At 46.3% G+C, this 23,304-nt stretch overlaps 1 protein-coding gene across 5 annotated transcripts in view; it reads right to left on the bottom strand.

The window, feature by feature from the left end:
• The window catches only part of LOC149354218 (uncharacterized), a 213,227-nt gene that overhangs the window by 41,932 nt on the left and 147,991 nt on the right, over nucleotides 1–23,304 (bottom strand). Inside the window, exons 1-2 of one of the 5 annotated variants that reach the window (XM_089583177.1) lie at nucleotides 15,070–15,206; nucleotides 12,837–12,937 (exon numbers count right to left, since the gene is read on the bottom strand). The exons of 1 other annotated variant lie outside the window; for it this stretch is intronic. In XM_089583177.1, coding sequence (XP_089439303.1) covers nucleotides 12,837–12,864 — 28 coding nt within the window. In that variant the 5' untranslated portion in view covers nucleotides 12,865–12,937; nucleotides 15,070–15,206. Of the gene's footprint in view, nucleotides 1–12,836; nucleotides 12,938–14,296; nucleotides 14,371–15,069; nucleotides 15,207–23,304 lie in introns of those variants that run through there. 3 more of the 5 variants (XM_089583179.1, XR_016291238.1, XM_089583178.1) reach the window with 3 other exon arrangements.

The following is a 23,304-nucleotide window of genomic DNA, read 5'->3' as shown; positions in this document are numbered from 1 at the left end:
AGCCTCTATGGCACTCTCAGAGAGGTAAGCAAGCATGGCATAATGTATATTGTCTGGGCCTGGTGCTGTCATTTCACTGGATGTTAGTACCGTGTTTAGTTCCTTCGTTGTAATAAGCTGATTGTAGTCTTCGTGTATGCATGTTCCAAAGGGAAGTTTTTGTTTTTCTACTATTGTTTTGTGCTTTTGAAATGTTTGTGTGTAGTTGGATGAGCTTGAAACTGTGGAAAAATGCTCACCCAATATGTTGGCTTGTTCTTCTAATGTTGTCTGAGTACCGGGTGTTGTTAGCATTGGAAATGTGAATGGGGTAAAATTTCCAGTGAATTTCCGCACCTGCTCCCACATTTTCTTGGATGATATTGAGCTGTTTATGGAGGATATGTACTGTTGCCATGATGACCTTTCTGCGTTGCGTCTAATGTATCGTGCTTTGGCTCTAGCCCTTTTGAAGATGAGCAAGTTTCCTGCAGTGGGATATCTGCGAAGGTTGCCCCAAGCCTTGTTTTGCTGCTTTTTAGCCAATGAGCATTCAGTTGACCACCAAACTTTATGTGTTTTTCGTGCAATTTCAGACGTTTGTGGGATGGCTTCTATTGCTGCAGATATTAAGCATGTGACAAATTTTTCATTTATTTCTTCTATAGTAAGGGTTTCGGCATATTCTTTTTCTAGTGTGGCCTTCGTTCTGAAAAGTGCCCAGTCGGCGAGGTGAATTTTCCATCGCCGTGGCTTCCTAGACAGGATGACTAGTTGATGTTAGCTTTAAAACCGCAGGTAAGTGATCACTTCCCCGAGGGTCGTCTAAAACATCCCAAATAAAATCATTAAAAAATTACCGACGATTACGTTACTTCCTAATGCGAAATTTGAGCGCAGCAAATAAGCTGTTTCACCTTTTCGATAGATTGAGGCAAAGAAATCGAGCAACACATGTATGCGCTATCACAGAATTTTTTTTTTATTTTTCACACGTATTCGCAATTTCGGCTCGGGCGGTGCACATATACAGATCCGCCGCCACCGATCTGGCTCTCTGATTGCCACCGCACAGGGGTTGCATTGGAGGAGGAGCAAAGAAAGGAATTAAGTTCGAGCCGGCGCTTTGACAACCGGAGACTCGCAGGAAGAGGGGGGAGGGGGCGGCGTGTACACCCAGCGGCAAACGATGGGGGCAGAAGCGCGCGCAGCAAGCGGACAACACGATAAAGGGAGGAGGGAAGAGATAGCAGCGACTGACTGATGCCGCTGACGCCGATAGCGCTGGGGGGATGAAAGGGGGGCGGAGCTGGTTACGAGGCCGACGCCGACGACGACGCGAAACCCAGGAACGGACGCCAAAGAGCTGCGCTCTAAAACCGATGGAGATGCAAATGCTAAATCGAGGCAGGTCATTTTTCCAGAGCTGGGGCAACAGTACGTGGCTTTTCCCGTATTCATTAAACATATGTTATTCGAAAGAATAAAATCCTCGATGAGCTGACCCCTGGAATCAGTATGCTCACTTCCCCAGAATGAGGAGTGTGCGTTAAAATCCCCAATTATCACATATGGCTCAGGCAACTGCTCTTGAAGTTCTTCTAGATCACGCATGGCAATTGTGTTGTGTGGTGGTATGTACACAGAGCATATTGTTATCGTTTTAAGGCTAATGATGTTTACTGCGACCGCTTCCAAGTTTGTCTTTAATGATATCTCTCTTGCAGGGACATCACTTTGCGTTATGATAGCGACGCCTCCCGAGAGTCGGCTAGCTTGTACTCGGTCTTTCCGGAAAATATTATATTTTTTAAAGATGTTTGTGTGCTGTGGCCCAAGGTTTGTTTCCTGCAGGCACACAGCTGTAGGCACCATTGTTTTCAGCATTTCAGTTATGTCTGTGTAGTTTCTGTGTAGACCTCTACAGTTCCATTGTATTATATACGCCATTGTGATAAGCTGGGGATTGGGGAAAGTTATTTATTCTCAGCAGCAGTGATTCGCGGTTTCCCTTTCTTCTCTAGGGAGTCTCGCCGCCGCTGCAGCGGTGGCGAGCCAGGAGTTGAATCCATCGCCACTTTCGTGGCGCTGGATTTCCGCGGAGACGCCGCGGGTGCGTGTGTTTTAGATGTCGGCGGACTTTCGCTGACATCCATTTCCTCCACGGTGGACGTGGAGGATGCTTCTTGATTGCGATGACCCGTGGCCTTCGCATTCGTCTTTTTTGTTGGCACCGCTGAACCAGTCCCTGCTCCAGCGGCAGAGTCTCTTGGGCCAGCAGTTGCCTTCTTAGAGGGGTGGGGCGACAGGTCCAGTTCAGCAGAGCTGTCCTGGGTGTCTGTCGCCGAGGATGCCGCTGCTGAAAGTGGGGCCTGAGGTCCTCCGGCGAGGATCGAGTGGTCTTCCCGCGAAATTTTCAGCCCTGTGGACTGTGTCACCGACTTCTGTGGTGGGGACTTGGTTGTCGACCCCAGGTCCTTCGGATCGACCTGTGTGCCGACAGAAACTGAAGGCAGCAACGGTCCCCGCGTCACCGCTTCAGAGTATGTCCCTTTCTGTTGGAAAGAGACGCGTTTTTTTGCTTCAAGGTAGGACAGGTTTTCTGTGGTCTTCAAAGTTATGATTTGTTTTTCTGTTTTCCAGACTGGGCACGACCTGGAGTACGCGCCATGTGCGCCATTGCAGTTGATGCATTTTGGTGTCCGTTCGCATCTTTCCTCTGTATGTGCGTCTTCTACCCATGTGACACAAGTTGGTTTACCGCGACAAGCCAACATGCTGTGTCCAAAGCGCTGGCACTTGAAACATCGTCTCGGGTTTGGTATGTATGGGCGGACTTTACAATGGAGGTATGCGGCGTGGATGGAGTCAGGCAGAGTTGTGGTATTGAAGGTTAAGACAATGTGTTTCGTCTTGATTTCAACATTGTTTCTCCTGATGGTTATTCGTCTGGCTGCTGTAACTCCTTGTTCAGATAGTTCTTCTTCCATTTCCGCATCGCTACTCTGTAGGAGTTCATATTCAGATATGACGCCCTTTGAGTGGTTCAGGGTGCGGTGCGGGGTTACCTGTACACTTGTTTCTCCAAGATTCTGAAACGACATCAGTTTGGTGCTCTGTACTTTTGTGTTAATTTCTACAAGGAGATCTCCGGTTCACTGCTTTTTTGCTTTGTTGTCTTTGCCTACACACCTTTTTAGGGTGTTAGGTGCGACACCTTTTTGGGGGCCGATCAGATTTACTTGCAAATTTTTCCATACGGCATGTACTGGCTAAGGGTTCCTCATACTTTGTCGCCTCTGATTCACCCTTATACGCAGAGGAAGGTCCCGAACTCCCCGCCTGGTCCTCGGCCCATCGGCCGAGGATTGACCACTTCCTCGACTGCCACCGTTCAAGGTTTCTTCCCTCCACCTTTCAACCTATCGCCACGGAACGGATGACAGCTTCGGTATGGGGGCTAAGGGTCCGTGGTGGCGCCAAGCACCAACACCTCATTACACAAGGTGCCCTTGCGGGAGAATCAAAATTAGATTTGGCAGGGCAATACCAGCAGTAGGAACTCAAGGGAGGGAAAGCAAACATAACCTGACTGATGCACAACTGCAGGAAGTGTTGGGGCACATTGAAGACATAGTATCCAAGCGGCTGGATAGGGACTGGACAAAAGATGCCCTAGTGGGGGTTTTTCAAAGGGAGTTAGGGAAGGCCCAAAGCAAAGAGGGAAGAAGAAAGAGAAGACACACACCAAAAAGCTGGTGGGACAGGGAAGTGAAGGCAGCCATAGTGCGACAACAAGAGGCATCTAGGGAACACAGATTTGCAAAGAAAAGGGGAGCCCCACCAGGCAAAGTCGATGCAAAATGGAATGAATACCTTGAGAGCAAAAGGGAGGCAGCGGCATTAGTCCAAGCCAAAATAGGGAAGGCAGAAAATGATAAAGGTAAATAAGAAAGATAGGAATGCTGCAAAGAGGTTTTGGGAGCACATAAGGCTACAAGGGAAGAGGACAGAGAGCATCCTAGACACTCTAACCACACAGGATGGAAAAAGGATAGAGGGAGAGGAAGCACAAGAATTTATCAGACAAACAATCGAAGCAGCATTTGCAGAGCCTGTGGCGGGCGGACTAGAGGAGAACAGGGATACCAATGGGACAGGCGAGGAAGAGCTTAGGGAGAAGATAGCAGGGGACTGAGACAGAATAGAAGGCAAGGTTCCCATCGGAACAGCGACAGGACCAGACGGCATACCTGTGAGATTAATTACCATACTAGGCGAAAAAAGCAAATTGAAATTACGACAGATCATTGAAAAAGTAGTAGGGGGAGGAGACGTTCCAAAAGACTGGAAAGTGAGCAGGATGAGACTAATATACAAAGGCAAGAGAAGCAGGGACAACATCAAATCCTACCGACCAATTACAGTCACATCAGTTGCATACAGGCTAGCAATGCAGATGGTGAAAATGAGAATGGAAGAATGGGCAGAGCGTGAAGAGATCTTGGGAGAGTTGCAGAACGGTTTCCGAAAGGACAGACAGTTGGAGGACAATCTATTTGTCATAACGCAGTGTATAGAGATAGCTAAGGCAAGTCGGAGGCCTCTAGAATGGCATTTTTAGCCATTAAGGAGCATATGACAATGTGAATCAGGAAAAACTTTGGGACCAATTGAAGAGATATGGTGCCGATAGAAATCTGGTTGACTACCTATAACGTGTATATTCAGACAATGAGGTGGTAGTAACCTGGGAGGGAGAAACTACAAAACCAGCTAAAATTAAAAGAGGGCTAAGACAGGGCTGCCCACTATCACCCCTACTTTTCATGGTATACGCGAGTCAAATGGAAAAGAGGTTGGAAGAGAGTAGGGTAGGAGTTGGCAAGAGTTATATGCAGGAAGGTCAGAAGGTAAACCAAGTGCTGGCTGGACTAATGTATACGGATGACATTGTACTACTAGGAGCCAAGTGAGATAGGCTGCAGGAACTAGTTAAGATCTGTGGTGAGGAGGGCAACAAGCTAGGACTCCAGTTCAGTAGAGAGAAGTCAGGAATAATGGTACATAATGATGAGAGGGAAGACCCACCAGAAATACAGGACACTATGATAGACCATATGAGAACTTATAAGTATCTAGGTGTATGGTTAAATGAAGGAAAAAAATATCTGGAAGAGCATGAGAGGCTTCTGAAGGATAAAGGAAAAAGGAATTCAGATATTATGAAACATATGGTACTATGGAACTATAACAGGTATGAGGTGGTTAGAGGGGTATGGAAGGGAAGCATGGTACCGGGCCTCACATTTGGAAAGGCAGTCCTATGCATGAAATCAAAAATAGAGTCAAGTCTAGATGCCAGACAAAGAAGTGTAGGAAGGCTAGCTTTGGGAGCCCATGGGAACACTCCGAATGAGGGAGTCCAGGGAGATATGGGTTGGGCGTCGTTCGAGGTTCGGGAGGCAATCAGCAAACTGAAATACGATCAGAGACTAACCCAAATGGAGAGAACAAGGTGGGCAAGAAAGGTGTACAAGTATCTATACATAAAAAGTATTAACACAAAACGGACAAATAGAACCCGAAAACAAGACATGAAAAAAGAACGGTTATTCGATAATTCGCGGGGCAGTTCACTGCTTCTTGAGGCTAGGACAGGGACTCTGAGAACAATAACTTATAGGTCCAAATTTGAAGAAGTGGATATTTTGGGCTCTGCTTGTAAAACGGAAGCGGAGACCATAGGGCACTTGGTTTTGAGGTGCACAGAACTCCACCCAGCCCTCCCAGAGGGGACGTCAACAAGGGTAAAGCCATTATCATCCACCCATCCATCCTTTAGCCAAGACAATCTTGAGATGCTGCGCACATTTTTTCCATGTTTCTGCGACTTTCATGCAGCTGCGTCCGAGTGCTTTCCCTTTTGATGAGTATTGTACTTTGTGCCGGTGTTGGTTGTTATTGATAAGTTGAGATGCCGAGGGCAAAGAAGGCCATTGTCAGGCGTGAATTTATCGGCAACCGTAACACTCATCGTGAAAAAGCAAAAGGAAGTCTGCGACCTAATGAGACGCTGAACGCACCAGCTCCTCGGCATCGAAGCTTTCAAGTTTTTCTGTGTGCTTCCAGGAAGAGGATGTGCTACAGAGCGGCAGCGAATATCCCTTAATGGACATGGATGGCATTTGTGCCGCAATTACACAAGAGTTTTGTGTGTAGACAGTGCGGTGGCAGTGTTGAGCTCATCAAAATTGTGACAAAGTGCATGTGTTTGTTAGGCTTCAGATGCTAAGGATGGCAGCACTGGACGCTGTTCTTCCATTTAATGATGGTAGCATCACACGGGCAAACGTTTTGAAGGCGTGTGCATTGAACCCAGGGCGCAACACCATCAAGTGGCTGAGGAAAGCTGACCACAAGCGTATGTACTTAGCAGACCGAGCAACAAGACAGCTCACAAAAGAGGCCCAGCAAGCAAAACGACAAGCGCAAAAGCGAAAAAATGACTGCAACAAGGACTACGAAGCAGGGGGCTATTAAATCAATGACTATGAATGTGTTTGTGCGAGTAAAAATTTCTTTTTCACATCTTTTTTCACTTTAGGCTCAATTATCTCAATATATTATTTCTTACAAAGGTACCGTTATTTCCAATGTCTTCCAAGATAGACAGCAGATTTTCTTTTGCAACCATCTACATAAGTGTTCAAAACTACTGAACTAGAATTAAGCAATTTCACTCAGCAGTTTTTCCGTTTTGATTTTTCAAATGAGCAAAGAAAGCCATAATTTATGTACTACAGGTAGAAATTCCATTAAAAATCAAATTTTGAACACATTTCAATTATTCTAGTTCAGTAAACAGTGCATGAAATTTGGAACAAAATAATATATATATTACAAGGGTACTCCTATTTGTTCGTGAGAAACATGTACCGTCTTTGTCAAAAGTAACCAGGCTGCATGGTTTGCTTCAAGCTTGCACAGTGCAGCCCTTGTGCCTTTCCTAAAGATCAAAAGTTATTAGAAGGTAAGAAGGCCCCCAGGCCTTACCTTTAACGGCCATTCCAACTTCAGCAAAGCTGTAAGGGCTCCACTGTACAAGCTAGAAGCAAACCATGCAGCCTGGTTAGTTTTGACAAAGACTGTACCTCAACATGGCCTAAAATGCATGGGAAGTATAGGGCTTACCCTGTGCTCTTAAAAAAAATCCCGATCAGAACATTGAAATTGTTAGCTGCAAATGAAGGAGCACTACGGTTTGCAGAAATAGAATAAAAATAAACTTATGGGTGAAGAAAGCCTTGGCAAAGAGTCAAGGTGTATATAACCTGTCTGCTTTCATGGTCAATAAAAATTAAAAATGCTTTACACGTCCAGCCGCTCCATGAAGGGATTCCTAAGTGAAATCAGTGAAAAAATTCGGTTCGGTGAATGAACATTTACATTAAAGGGACCATGAAACAAATTAATTGAGATTATGTAAAGATAGGCAATCCATCACTCGTCACTCCAGCGCAAGAATTTTTGAGCTAGCATCAATAACAACGAAGTTATAGGCGATTAAAAATCACCCTCCTCCTCTCCCCCTCAACTCGTACGCGCGGGGCACCATAAAAAAATAAAGAAAACAGCTCCGGGACTGGGCTCCGCCCATGAATACGTCATTCGTTGACGTTATGTTTACAACTTCCGGTTGTCGCACTCCCGAGGAGCAGTGTGCGTTGGCAGCGTCTCTCCTGTCTCGGCGCTTTCTTGGATTGCGACGCTGGCAGTCCGATGCGCTCCATCCAGGCTGCTCGCTCACGCACGTCTCTAGGAATAACATGCCTGAGTTCAACACCTCGCCAGTCACTGGGTTTGCAGCCGACGACACAGCAAGGCGTATTCATCTTGGGCGGTCGAAAAAGGCACTGCGAGTGGCTCCCGAACTCGCGATAGAAAGAGGCGGCAGAGGTAAATTAAAACCATATGCGCGAAGGCAATGCCCTCGCTCGCGCTTGCCCGAGGGGGTCGCGCGGCAGCTCGAGCAGACGATTTTCACAGCTACCGGAAATGTGCCCGTGACGTCGAAGCTGCCGCGGCTCTAGCGAATGACAGCGTGTGGTGGCCTGCCGACGTCATGGGACTAGTGACATCTGTTTTCCCGATTTTGGTTTCAGAATTGCTCCCTACGAAGACACCAAGCGGCCCGCGAATTTTAAAAAACACGATTTTCAAAAATTCATAATAAATTGCCGGCTCTGTTCCGAAGACTCATACTTGGTGTCAATGCTTCTGAGCATCACTTCTAACATTTACAAGTGGCTTTTAATTCTTTTCATGGTCCCTTTAATTCATTTTTGCACGAACCCTAACGGAGTGCACCGGACTCTTGTAACCAAATGTGCTGTAATAATCAAGATCTTTTTTCCAAGTTGCACCCCCCTCCCCCTGCTTACAGACCCTTGGGAGAAGCGGGATATCTCTGAATAAAGAATGTCTTCAATTTCATCACCAAACATGTGAAGGTTCAAAAAAGTAAAACGACAGAGTATGCCTTCGCAGGCCCACAATAAAGACAATCGACTTCTGCCTCTCAAAGCTTCTGTCAGCATGCTTCGACGTATGTCGTTTGAGTTGCATGTGAACACGTTTACTAGCTGGCTTCTTAGCAGAATGCCAGCGTAAGTGAGCGCTTCTGTGGCCCTGGAATGGGAACGAGTTTATGGCGTCTGATAGCTGTGATGGGTACATAAACCAAAAAAAGGCTACGCAGCACACGGCCTTTTCGCGAGTATCCACTATTACATTCGCGTTGTCCCAGTACATGCCCACGTGCGCGATCTAAACTGATTCACCTCCATCACCTCCGCTTTGTCAACTTTCTCTGAAGGGTTGCCATTTTGGCTTGAGCATTAGCACAGGCAAACTCAAGGTATTAATTGGCCTTAGCTGCCTATGTGCCATAAAACCCAACACAACACAACACATAATTAAGACAGGCAACCAACACGATCACGCAAAACTTTTGTCAAACTCATCAGCCTGGCAACGCCCACTGCAGGGCAAAGGCCTCCCCCATGTCTCCCCAATAACCTTGTCCTTTGCTAGCTGCGACCACCGTATCCCTGGAAACTTATTAATCTCATCTGCCTACCTTTCTCCCGCCGCCTGCTTTACTTGCCTGCACAAGCCCATTCCTTCTTCATTTCGACTACGATGCCATTAAACCACGTTTACTGTGAACGTTCTATCTCTCCACAAGGCCGAAACACACTGAAAGTGTATATACCGTTGTGGCAACGTGTTCCACACATTCACATCCCAAGCTACTCTGCTGCCCCTTCTCGCCACAGAAACCAGCATATTTATTTACACATACTGCAGTCATAGAGACCAAGCAGGGGGGCAACATTCAAAAAGCAAAAATAATATCAAACACTACGCAAATCCAGCGTTCCGGCAACAACAACAACAAAAACAAAAAAAAGAAAATAGTCTCAACAGAGAACACAACATGCCATTGACTCGACGTGTTCATTCCTAATTGCCACCAAGAAGTTAGCGGCAGCAAACGCGGAACATAAAAAGCACAACACCCGGAGTCCCCCATTACAAAAATTGCTTTTGCGATTTAGAATGTAATATGTTTCTTTTAGATCTGTACAGAATTTTGTCCAGAGTTTCAAGAGCTAATTTTCCACTTGGCTAACGTCCTTTCAAAGAAACACCGTAACAGCTCTCTCTTGAAGCTAGTTAAAGGATTTTTAGAGGAATCCATTTGAATGCATTCATTTCATTGAATGTGACGCTTTTGAACCTGTAATTATTTCAGTAGAGTTCAAATAACTAAGTGGCTACCACATGCCTATAGAAGCTCAGCTAGTGGCTATCAGGAGACACACTGTAATGACTCTAGAAAGTTCTTCGGGAATTATTTAGGAATCCTTTTTCACTCTTTTTGTTGCAGGGTGTTTCTTTTGAATCTGCAAAGAATTGCGTAAGGCATTTGCTCACTGCATTGCTCTGGAATGGTATTACACATTGATCTCTATTTCCTGGTGGGAAGGAAAAGAGCCCGTACGTGCACGATGTAACTACTGCTATTCCTGTAAGCATGCAAGAAACCGTACAGAGCAATAGCACACCACATGCAATCTAACTTTATTTCCATCAGCAACTTTTACAGCTTTTTTTTTAAAGAATTCTGTAAGGCATTTGGTCACTGCACTTTTACAGCAGCATATGGAATTGAATGTTTGCAGCTCTTGGCGAGCCTAAGTCGGTTTATTGGCGTTTAACGTCCTGAAGCAACTCAGGCTATGAGGGACGCCGTAGTGAAGGGCTCCGGAAATTTCGACCACCTGTGGTTCTTTAATGTGCACTGACATCGCACAGCACACGGGCCTCTACAGTTTCGCCTTCATCGAAATTCGGCCGCCGCAGCCGGGATCGAACCCGCGTCTTTCGGGTCAGCAGCCAAGCGCCGTAACCACTGAGCCACCGCGGCTTGGCGAGCCTAAGTAATTTGCAGAAATTATCATGAAAGTTGAGAGGAGGCATGGCACATGAGCAGTACCAGCACATTTTATTTTGAGACAATCAAGTAATTTTAGATCAAAATTATTTTCCGTGCCACATGTGCAACAAAGATCACATCTGAAAGAGAGCATGTTTTCATGAAAAAACAGCAGAGTACCGACCCAAAACAAATACTGCCTGGGCTTCCACCTTGAATACCTATTAGTATGAGCCTGCCTTAATTTTTACTCATTGATGACCTACATAAGGTACAAAGTGCTAATCGGAACCAAGGCAAAAGGCTAGCTCCATGTTTATTTTGTGAGAATTCAAAGTAAGAAAGCACTGTGTACCCTTATGTAGCATTCTGAAAGGATATCATTTATAGCTGTTCAAGGATTGTGAGAATAAAGAAGTGAACATGATGAAGAACCAAAACTGTTTTGAAGAGCATATGCTAGCTCTGCTGTTCAGTATTAAAATGGTTTGGTTTGGTTTATGGGGTTTAACGTCCCAAAGCTACTAAGGTTATGAGAGACGCCGTAATGAAGGGCTCCGGAAATTTCGACCACCTGGGGTTCTTTAACGTGCACTGACATCGCACAGTACACGGGCCTCTAGAATTTTGCCTCCATAGAAATTCGACCGCCGCGGCCGGGATCGAAGCCACGTCTTTCTGGTCAGCAGCCGAGCACCATAACCACTGAGCCACCACGGCGGCTTAGTATTAAAATGCCGCTTATTCAAAGAGTACAGACGCTTAATTTTGGAGGCATGTTTTCTTCTCTACAGCGATGTGGAAGACACTACTATGTATGAATCACTGGGTGGTATTCACTTATGCCCGATAAATAATTTATAGTTGAACTTTTCTCTCATGCTGTTTCGGTTTCAACAGCCGAACAACGAATGTAACGTGAAAGAGTGCTTATAGGTCATGTGAAAAGAGAGCAAGTCGCTGCTTATACACTTGTTGCCATACAGGCTGTACAAGCTGGCTGGCTTCAGCATTGTAGTGAATTAAAATGACAAAGCAGCGATTATATCATAGTTTCTTAACGTCTCACGTGACCTATAAGCACACACTGATGTCACAGTCATCGCTCGGCTGTTGAAACCGAAACAGGGTGAGAAGGAAATTCGACTGTAAATTCTTTAGTGATCATACCACATGATTGTCCATGTATAATAATGTCTTACGCATCATCACAAAGCAAAGAACAGGTACTCAAAAGTTAGTTGTGTTTACTCCTTTAAGCAGGAATAAATTGTTAATTCAAGCAAGACATAAAGTACAAGAATGAGCGAAAGAAAATGTACAATAATCATTTCTACTCTACATATCTAAAAATCACTTCATGACAATGCAAATTTCAACGAGTACTTAATGTCGGATACTGAGCAATAATGAGCCAGTTAACCATCATGCATATTACTGAATACGAAAAGGGAGTTCCTTGGTTCGCATTTGAATTCAGCCTGGATTGCACTACCCACCATTAACCACAAAAAAGCTGTATATCAAATCCCTGACTGTGGCCAACAAAAGGGCTGGTTTCTTTTCTTACATACCCATCACTAGTCTCTTCCTGCATTGCTTTACATGTATAACTTCGTCTAACCATAGGGAACAGAGGGCGGCCAGAATGGGACGCTTTACATTCGGCTGTTCGAGAGTCCTTGTTAGGTGACGACATAAGCTGTTTATATCATCTCTTAGAGCCCCCTTTCTTCACTCAACTGCTGCTGTCGACAGGCAACTAATATTATACCTATCCACATGCTTTCCTGAGCTGTATTGCCTCCATTGACAATGGGCAGCTTGCTTCCAACAACCTAAGAGATCATCATACGCCGGCTGCCAAATTCACTGCTCAAGGAAGGTATGATATGCTATGGTAATCAAGAGAACAAACAGAAAAATTAGAAGAAAAGCAATATCCAGTTTAGAAGAGAAACAAAACAAATATTTCGAAAGCCAGTCTCTTTCAAGTGCGTTTCATTACTTTGTAGTAAATAAGGGCAATAAATGTGCTGCGATATTAAAAACCAACTCAAAGCACACATTTAAAATACGCATATGCTTAATACGAGTTCTGCCTTTCTAACCATGCTGATGTGGGCATACTTAGTTCGTAATTGATATCCTTTAATATAGCGCATAATTCAGAAAACAAATATTGATCAAAAGGAGGCAGTTGTTAGTTGTTAGTTCATATCTGCACTTCCAGCTATTCTTTGGTTGTGATCTTCATTGCACATATCCAGCAGTACAATAACTCAATTGCATAAAACTCAGTAATTTCTTTCATAAATTGGGCTAATGACTGGCAGTAAGCCAATGATGTGACCTGGCCGGTAGATTATTAGGTGCATCATTCCTGTCTGTGCAGAGATGAGGAGGTATCAGCTAGGCACCACCCAGGCTTGCCAGTCTGAAGTACCCAGATGGCTGCATAAAGGCCAAAGAAAAAGACAGGTCAGTGAGACCTAGCACAGAACTGCTTTCACAATAATGCAAACAGAAGCAGCAATCAGATCAGTATCTACAAGCAGTAGCACTCTGGTAATCTAGCTTTGGAAAGATTGCTAAGAACACAACACAGAAAACATGATTTTAAAATAAATGCAATGTACCCTTACAAAAGAACTGTAAACACCATCCAGCTCTGACTACTACCCCTGCCATATTGGAATATTTCATGACAATGAATAATAACTATTACATTTGCCTGTGACACTATTATTCTAATGCATAACAATAGTTACTGCCGCTATAATGCAGTGACATTCACAACCGCTTGTTTTTAAAGAACAAATTTAACATTCCGCCGCGGTGGCTCAGCAGTTACGGCGCTTGGCTGCTGACCCGAAAGACGCGGGTTCGATCCCGGCTGCGGCGGCTGAATTTCTTGAAGGCGAAATTCTAGAGGCCCGTGTGCTGTGCGATGTCAGTGCACATTAAAGAACCCTAGGTGGTCGAAATTTCCGGAGCCCTTCACTACGGCGTCTCTCATAGCCTCAGTTGCTTTGGGACGTTAAACCCCAATAAACCAAACAAACCAAACCAAATTCAACTTTTTTCTGTGTTTTACAAGTGTCTGGTTAATTAGAGCAAGAAAATTAAATGCAGTGAAAACTGTGAGCACAGCTGTCACTCAACCTGAGTAGCTGACAGGCAGCACAGAGCGTCTACATCTGGGTTTCTCGGACCGGTGCTTCAAACACAGTAATTGCACTCACTAAGCATCTGACAAGATGGTGATGCCAACTACCCCCTTTGTTAAGCAGGAGAGTGCTTCATCGATTCTGATCCCGCTGCATTTAGAAAACTTTTCACCTTCCTGCTCCACTGACGCTGGGTTCACACTGCTGAAACAGTTGTAGAAAGATAGCATGTGTACTAGCAATGCCACAACTATTTCAAACTGCCAGGCCGTATAATCCTTTGTATCCATTTAAATGACTTCATTCAGTTACCGACACATTAAAAACACACGATCTCTCGCACTCTGGTAGCGAGGTCAATAAAGCTATGTTCCGTTTGCTGCAGAAAAGCAATGAGATTATAGCCAGGCAAATGAATCGGTGCCAAAACCACAGACACAACAAAAGAACACGTAAAACAGTAAGCTTTTTACAGCAGGACACTACAATTCAAGTGGAGGCTCCAACTACACATCTCTGCGAAATCCAAGTCTCAGTACTTCTCTCATTGAACAACTCTGGCGAAACTGCATGTGTCACCATTGCACGCATAAAGTCTTTCAAAATAAAAATATTTAAAAGCACAGTTGAAAATGTTACGCACAGTTTGCGATGGTACAGCCCAAAGTGCGCAATTACAAAAATGAAAGCATTCCCAGAGCAGTGCACCGACATGCTCGAAAGGGTAAAAGTGCGTTACTATTTTTTTTTCTTTGTAGAGGTTCATTACTGCACCAGTTCGAAGTATGCTTGAAATGTCAAAAAAGAAAACACAGAACCAAAGCCAGTGCCCACAAAATGCTTAATACTCTCTATGAGCGAACAAGGCAACTCGAAGAGCTGTAGCTACATCGTCAATCCACTTCCAGGCACTGAACGGCTATGAGTACTCTGCGCATTTGTAACGTGGGATCGGCAGACCATGTTTTGTTGAGCTTGGAATTATACCCTGCACACACACGCACACACACACACACACGCACACACACACACACGCGCACACAAGCCCGAAAAACTAAATGCTGGGAACCACCGCCACTGAGAAGAATACGTCGTTCCAATACACAGTTCTTTCCGCGCGTTGGTCCCATTCGTCGCAATAATGAGCGCAACGATATCACGAGATTAAAGACATGCAACTCTATATCAGAACTTCTTCACTGCAGAGAGGAAGTTATGGGCGCGAAGCGATGGTTTCCGTGGTTGAATGAAAGGCTAGCGGTCACGTGAAAACAGCGCACTTGCGGAAGCCGTTGCGCCGAACTCGAACTTCCACTGCACTCCGAAGAAGTTGTCAGACAACACTCAGCAGCATTTACAGCACTTCACGCACCCCACCACAATGCTCTGGAAGATAATTTCAAGGACTTAACTCACATTCTTCCTTCTATATTGGTGCCAGCTTTGACAGGGCGCGGTGCAAGGCGCAATACGAAGTCCGGCGCACACAAATTCTGCAGCACATTTGAAGAACCACAGCACGAAAAGGCCACACAAAGTGCAATACAAAAAAAAAACACGCCAGCTGGCGACTGGGATTGGACTGGATTGGCTTCGGTGATTTTTTTTTTTTTTTTGGCATGTTGCCTCGGCTTCTGGTGGGAGTTTCGATTTCTATGGGAGCTGTTCACTCTGGGGTGCGAAAATTCCTTTTGCATGGCAGTACACACAATTAGGAGCAGTGCTGGCAGTTCGTGCAAACATGGTCATAGTACGCATCTCTCTCCTTCGAGAAGACAACGTCTGGTTCAGCGTGCTTGAGTCGGGGATCGAGTATCATAAAGCGCGGTAGGCGTCCGCAGGTAGCGCGCACACATCTGCTCGGACTAGAAAAGCGAGCGTTGCTCCTAACGACAAAATACTCAAGGTGGGACCATGCCAACATGGTACAGGAATTTTTGCCGCACAGTAAAGTTGACTCGTAGGCCTTCAACTGGTCTGTTGCAAAATCTGGGAAGCGCTTAAAACATTGATATTGAATCGAGCAAACAATATTTATTAATTTATGTATACCGTATTGTGCGCTTTAATCGTAAAGACTTTCAAAACTTTTCTTACCGGTATCGCTGGCTCATATGCGGTGAAACTGCACACAGAGCTTGCGTATTATGGTAACTTTTGTATCGTAGCAAGTTTTACAACGGTACTTACTTATTTGGGCCGTGCGTGATGCAAAAGCGTAATCGCCTGCGTCGAGATCGGCGTACCGAAACCCAAAACACTGAGTTTTTGCTGAAGGGCGGCAGTAGCGCCATTCCACAACGAAATTAAACAAGAAAAACACAGCTAAGGACTTCGCGACGTCGTCCTCCGACGCTTTAGGACATGGAGGAAGAAAAACTAGGAGGGAGCATGACGTCACAATCTTGAAGCCTAGTCATAAACAATATAATGGAAAGAATCATGGGAAATAGGCCCTCACGTGACAAGGCAGCGTTAGCTCTTAGCCGGATTTCGGTTTCGGTTTCGCTCTCTCGCTGTACGAGCAACTGCGCGACCATCTGCTTGTGTTCACTGACGGCTCCGTGGTGAGCGCAAACTGCTCGCCCGCCGCAGCGGCCACCGTCCCCGAGCGACGCGTGCGCTGACTGCGGCGCAGTGGAGACATTGGAGCACATGCTCCTTCGCTGTGCCGCTTCTGCAGTGCCGCGTCGTCGCGGCCTGCAGGGCGCTGGGAAACGTCCCGGACAATCTCGAAGAGCTCCTGTGGCCGCGCGGCAGTGCGCGCACCCGTCACAGAATAATGGTGAGCCTCTGTGCGTTCATCGAGCAGGCGGGCTTGACTTCCCGCTCGCTCTTCTCCAGGTAGTGCACGCGTGACACGAACGCTCCGTGGGTGCTACCTCGGACGGTATACGCGGCCGGGCGTCCCACCCCGGCCGCTAGTGCAGTGTGCCGCGCGCGCGATTAGTCCGAGACAGGACGCTACGTGCGCGCGGCTATGTACATACAGTTTGCTTTTTGTAAGTGATTGTGCGCAGTGGCCGGGAGACCCCGCGCAGGGGCAGACGTAAAGCCGCCGGCACTCTCTCTCGACAGCGAGAGAGAGAAATACTTCACTGCTGCATTTCACGTCGGAACCGCGTATGTGCGCTGGCGTATGCGGCGCGACTTGTGCCTTGAGAATATCGGAGAACGGCGGGCCCATGGGCGGGCCGAAGTCCGCCTGCCCGAGAAATAGAATCTTGCGCAGCGCGCCGGAGCGCTCGTTCAACACGTCAGTCCGCCGTGAGCGCTCTGGAAGCCGCTGCGCCCTTTTTTAGAGGCTCGTTTCTTCGCCTACTCTCGAGTTCTCGCTGAAATAAACGCTCCGTATGTGTGTATAACGACGAAAGGAATTCCTGTCCATTCTCTTCATGAACCACAGTTGAACAGTGACGAGGTCGCGGCCGCGCCCTTTGATGAAAAGTTTACCTGCAGTTTTCTACAGTGCACCCAAAAACTCGAGTGTAATCAACAGAAGTGTTGAGACGCGGAGCCTTCAGACAACCTCGCGAGCTCGGTACGCATTCCGCCAAAGCTGCAACACAGGCGCTGCGCTTCTGCGCTGCATCGGAGCACGGACGTTCACTAAAAAACACCGCTGCTTGGCAGTCTAGTAACTGTGGAGGAGGGCCTATTTCCCAAGAGTCAGTGCGCAAAAGGGCCCTCGGCAGCGGCGTCAGAGGAGGATGGCTTGCAGAGGCTGAGCGCACTCTCTCCTAGTTTTTTTTCCTCCATGCTTTAGGAGAGCCACGAAAGCCATAGAGTTTATGGCGAAAGCAGACCATATAAGCTGAATTTGATAAAGTCATTGGACGAAAAAAAAAACGTCAAACAAAATTCTTTTAATGGCACATCCTCGTTAAAATAGTTGTTTCTGGCATTTTTCCCGCTCAGTTGGCCGAAAATGTTCGAAGCGCTTCAGTTGAAGCAGACGAAAAGGCAGGAACGGCGTATTCAAAGGGCCCGCGGTCCTTGATATGCTCGCCTTGGCGCCTTGTGACGGTTTCCACTGCAGAAGACAGATGGCGCTACTGCCGCCCTTCAGCAAAAACTCGGTGTTTTGGGTTTCGGTACGCCGATCTCGACGCAGACGATTACACTTTTGCATCGCGCACGGCTCAACTAAGTAAGTACCGTTGTAAAACTTGCTACGATACAAAAGTTACCATAATACGCAAGCTCTGTGTGCAGTTTCACCGCAAACGAGCCAGCGGTTGAGGTAAGAAAAATTTTGAAAGTCTTTATGATAAAAACGCACAATAAGGTACGGATACTATAGCGAACACATAGAAACACATTAGGACCATAATATTAACAATGGGCCTCTTTTCTGTAGCGACCCCCAGTCTTAACTACAGATTTGCACAGCGAGAATGGAATACGCCGGGGTGTGGCCATTAGCAAACCTTCCACAATAGCTTCTTTTTTTATTTTTTTTTATTATTAGTACCTCAAATGCCCCTTGGTGTGGAGTATTACATGAGGGATGGGCATAATGTTCAAGTGAAGAGTGGTTCAATGGCAGTCTTGAAGGAATGTGGGTCGGAGTGGTGCACAGCGTCGACAGGCAGTTTGTTCCAGTCCCGAGCGGTCTGAACAAAAAACGAACGAAGATGGGCTGTGGTCTGGCTGGGAAGGTGGCGCTGCGGTCGGCAGCGACGCGGGGTGTAGGCAAAAACGTAGCATGCCTACCCCGCGCCAAGCGTTGCTGCCTTCGAAACCAACTCGCGTGCGTGCATATTTCAATGCGTGCGCGTCGCTTCTGGTTAGAAACATTTCTGTTGGTGACCGGAGAGCAGTTCAGCACTTTTTCAACCTGTTCGCCAGAGGGAATTATTTGGCGAAGCGCTGCATAGGCTTCCTTTTGCGCTCTATATGTTTGGCAGCAACGGCGCGGCTACAGCGGTCGACTAGGTTGACTTATTAAATGAAACCGAGAAAGCACGAGGTATACAGGCTTGCAGTCCCAACATTTGGGGCGGTACAGCATACCCGATCGCTAAGTGCAAGAAGAAGGACGACTGGGGGCAGCTTTTTCCCATGACGAACCTTTGCGGCGTGCCTGCTCTCGTCCATGCGGAGAACGCCGAACAATACTGGACACTGCAGCCATGCAGTTACTTTTAATGAGTCACGCAAATGCGATCTTCACTGGTAATATCTGAAGAAATGCTTTTTTATTCGCTTGGCTTTAAGAGAGGTGCACAGGCGAATGGATAGAAGTTTACCTCGAGCTAGAACGAAGTTATGTTTGCTCTGCAGAGCTAAATATTTTAAGTCATTCTGATTGCAGGTCTTATTCAGCTTGATAACTGGTTTTTTTGTCTGGTATTTGCTGTTTTCGCCAGGTTCTGATTGACCAGTAATTGTAAAATTCAGGTAAAATGGGAAATAACACTGCATAATTTTGCCGACACCTTAGCGACGTTTAATCGTTTTCTAGGATAGGTGGGGAAAAAATGTAAAAGTTGAAGCTTGTGGAAGCGAAAATAGAGAAAAAACTACGCGTCGTATATTCCTACTACCGGACTACAGTGCTGCTTCAAACGTCGCGCTTAGTGGCCCAATGAATGCTGAAGGCGACTGGCAGCAGCTGTTTTTTTTTTTTAGCGCGAAGAGATGCCTGGGACGTAGTCCGGGTGATTGTCGCCAGAGGACGGTCCTCTGCGTTCAATTTGCGGTCACACCCACATGAAATGTCGAGTCCAGACTTCTCATAATGAGAGCCCGACAGAACGCGAACAAGCTGCAGACGTTGATTCTTGCACTGTTCGCCGCGCGACTGAAAAGCAAGCAAGCGGATTAAGAGATCATATTTCGATGCAGAAATGCAATACTAGCCGCGCAGCCGATCCGTCGCCGAACTTTTCTCGTTCCACGGCCGCTGCGCATTGCTTTGGCCCATATCTAAATGCGATAATCTTGTGGAAACTTGTGCGGCTGCCTTTCTTGAGCATTGCGGTTCAACCACCAGCCCCACAGTTCACCGGAATATTGCAAAATGCGTTCAGAAACGCTCAAGCATGGCATACCCAAGGCACACGGTACCGGCTTTTGCCTACACAGCGAAAGTCACTGCTGACTCCAGCGCCGCCGCATCTCCATGACGTCACGGCCTGACGCTTGTCTATAGGATGGCTGGTGCGGCTTGACTGCCGATGAACTGGTAAGATTGCTGAAACATTGAGTGACGTATGGTAGAACTTGTGAAAAAGGCACAGCCTGAAGATGCAGCGTCGCTTTTCAAGATTAGTAAGATTAGCCCGTTATTTGAGCGCAGTGACACTGGAATAATAGGAGTATAGTCTGAGAAAATAAACCTGGCAGCGCGATTTTGTAGAGCTTCGAGGGTGTTAGAAAGATTAGCTTGATGGGGATCCCAGACTGAGCATGCGTATTCTATTTTAGGTCTGATAAATGTAAGATATATATAAGTAAGTGTTTTCACGGATGCAGAGGCTAGCGCAAGTTTCGACGGAGGCAACCAAGAGTGCGATTGGCTTCGTTGGTAATGTTCATTATATGCTCTGACCGGGTTAGTGTATCTGAAAGGGTGACGCCAAGGTATTTGTAAGAGTGGACAGATGAGATTACCGAGCCACAAATGGTCTAACGTGATGCCTGATAGTTTTTCCGACGCTGAAAGGAAAGTTTTATTAGTGTTTAGGCACATTAACCATTTGTTGCACCAAGTTTCAATCCATTTAAGGTCATCCTGTAAAATTCTAGAGTCAGAGGTGGTGTGGATGGGGCGATAAAGTACGCAGTCGTCTGCGAAAAGGCGGATGTTAGAGGATATGCTACTAGGCAGGTCATTAATATAAATTAGAAACAGCAGTGGTCCGAGTACTGTACCTCGGGGGACTCCGGAGAGGACTGGAGGAAAGGACGAGGAGCGGCTGTTAGCGTACACAAATTGCTTTCGGTTCGTAAGGAAATAAGAAATTCAATCTAATACAAAGGGGTTAATGCACAATCTTGAGAGTTTAAGTAGTAGTCTCTGATGGGGAACTTTATCGAAGGCCTTTTCGAAATCTAAGAACAGCGCGTCTACAGGTATGTTCAGGTCTAGGTTAGAGCTTATGTCATTTATGAATGAAGCTAACTGTGTATCACATGAGAGGCCCTTGCGAAAGCCATATGCTTGCTTTAAGGAATTGTCAAAAGCAGTGTTGGCTTCGCGTCTGGGAGCAGATTTGCTTGACGAGCCTGTGGACAATGCTCTCACACTGTACTTTGGCAGCGCAGTACTTATAGCGCTTAATCCTTATTCAAGACTTGAGAACAAGACAGCATGTTCTCGCTTGAGGCCGCAGCATGCTGGGACGACGTGGCAATCTACGTGGGCATAACCCTTAATTTTCAAAACTCTCGAAGCCAGCCTCTCTTTACAGCGGAAGGGGTTTTTACTAGGGGTGTGCGAATATTCGAAATTTTCGAATATAATTCGAATACTATATTTTTAGTAATCGTATTCGATTCGAAGTCCAAGTATTCGTGTTGTTTCGAATATTCGACACCACGCGAATATTCGTATCTAGCCGAATATTCTATTGCGAGCACCGGCGTTCAGTTCGGTCCGCAAGTCCTATCGACCGAGACATAACAACATGGCGGCGCCCAGAGCAATGCGTAACGTTGGGCCATGCAGTAGCTGACTGCACTGGTGAGCTTCTTTGTGGCTAAGAGCTGTGCACGAAATACCTCGCAATACGGGCCAGTTCAGTGCCAATTTAGAGGGCATTTTCTGTGGCTGGAGAAGTCGTTTCAGCTAGAAGGGAACTACTTCTGCCTGATCATGTGGAACAGCCGGTTTTCCTTCACGACAACCTTTTATGTTCATCCCAGCAACGAGCTTTTGTGCTTATGGCAAGCTAGCCTTGATCAATGCTGTGTACCAGCCATCTTCTCTGATATTTCCACTCTTCTAAAAACAATGTTCGAGACTTTGATACTTTTTTGTGCAGTGTCATGACCGGGATGTAAACCAGCCAAAGAGATATTAAGGCGCAGATTTCATCGACCGGGATGATCACGGTGGCGGCAACAGTAGCGGCAATTTCGACGGGTCGTTTGACCCCCAAGATGACCCCACGCTCGGCTCGGTGCCAACGACCTTCGAGAAGCAACCGACGACAGGGGAAGAAAGGGTGCCCCTTGTCTGAAAAAAACCCGGAAGGAATCAGAGGAAGCCAGTGCAGCTGCGGCTGCGACGCCATCATGCCACACCTGTGTTCGATGGACGCGAGCTGCCAACAGTATGATTGCCTCGCAGTGCGACAGAGATGCAGACTTACGTTTCCTCCTCGCCAGTTCCCATGGGTAGACTCTACAACAGGTGTCTTCGTTGGCTGTGTTGTGTAGTGCCGATCTTTTGTGTCACGATGAATTGCGGCCTGGTGAAAGGGCGGAGCCTTGGGCTATTTAACCTGCGCCCGAAGTGAGCACGAAAGCTCTGGGCCCTGGGTAAAAGGCTCATCCAGTCGCTCGACGTCATGAACTCTTAATTTTTTATTCCTTGCTCTTCTCTTGTACATTTATGTAAATAAGTGTCTTCTCAAAGTGCCATTAAACCTGCTTGTTTTCGTAACCCCATCCTCGAAGTTCAGACCTGTTCCTCATCCTGTACGAGCCCCCATGGTGATGCAACAACTGGCCACCCTACCCGAGCCATAACAGCAGCCACACACACCTTTTGTGCTTATTTCATCACTGATAGTTGAACTGTGATGTTCTTGGGTGCTCAAATAAATGTTTTGTAGTGGTTAAATGCGTCTGTCCTTGATTATTCGATAAACGATTCGATATTCGGAACCAAGTATTCGTATTCGATTCGTATTCGAAAAATTTGATATTCGCACACCCCTAGTTTTTACCATTCAGGCCAAACTTGTTTGGGGTGTCAGAAATCGGGTGTAGTGCTGAAGAAATGTATTATCAGAATATTATCGCGTGCCTTTCCTGCACGCGCTTCTGCATTGTGTTGTTGCGGCGATGAAGGATTTAGGCGCAGTTCTGCCAAGCCATTTCCTCGCAGGTGAAATGCCCCCCCCCCCCCCCCACATCTTGCAGCAGTTGTGACAGAAGGGTGAAACACAACTTTGGAGTCCTCTGTGCTGATCCCAACACCTGCCTCTAGCGGGCCGCAATGCCGTGGTAAAAGTGTTTTTGCTATGCAGGAAAGGTGACTTACAAATTTTTGGAGAGGTTCTGTTAATACTGCACCGAATTACTGTCCCACAGCGTGTCGTGTGCTAGGTTGACAAAACCATTGGTGGTAAAACACGTGCAAAGCGTTTATGCTACACATAGGACGTTACGGGAAGAAAGCTAGGCAAATTTTTTTCGGCAAAGAAAAAATAGGAAACAATTCATGCAGACACCAATCAACTCGATCTCGAAAAATGGTGAATGCAATAAAATCGGCCGTGAGCACGGCTGCTCCTATTCGTGCTCATAGTGAGAGCTTATCATATTTTGTCGTTCATCGAAGAAAAAATATTCGCTTACAGATATTTGTACGCTTTGTTGATCACGTTTCCGGAGATTCACACGATCGCAACGGCACTGAGGTTGTTTCTAACTCAAGAAAGGAAACGAATATATATGAGCCGCTGAGTTCTGCCA

This window comes from Amblyomma mixtum, chromosome 3, assembly GCF_055824585.1.
Source record: "Amblyomma mixtum isolate Tamu chromosome 3, ASM5582458v1, whole genome shotgun sequence".
NCBI lineage: Eukaryota > Metazoa > Arthropoda > Arachnida > Ixodida > Ixodidae > Amblyomma > Amblyomma mixtum.
Note: the sequence above shows the minus strand (reverse complement) of the source record. Positions and strands in the feature narration are given on the sequence as shown.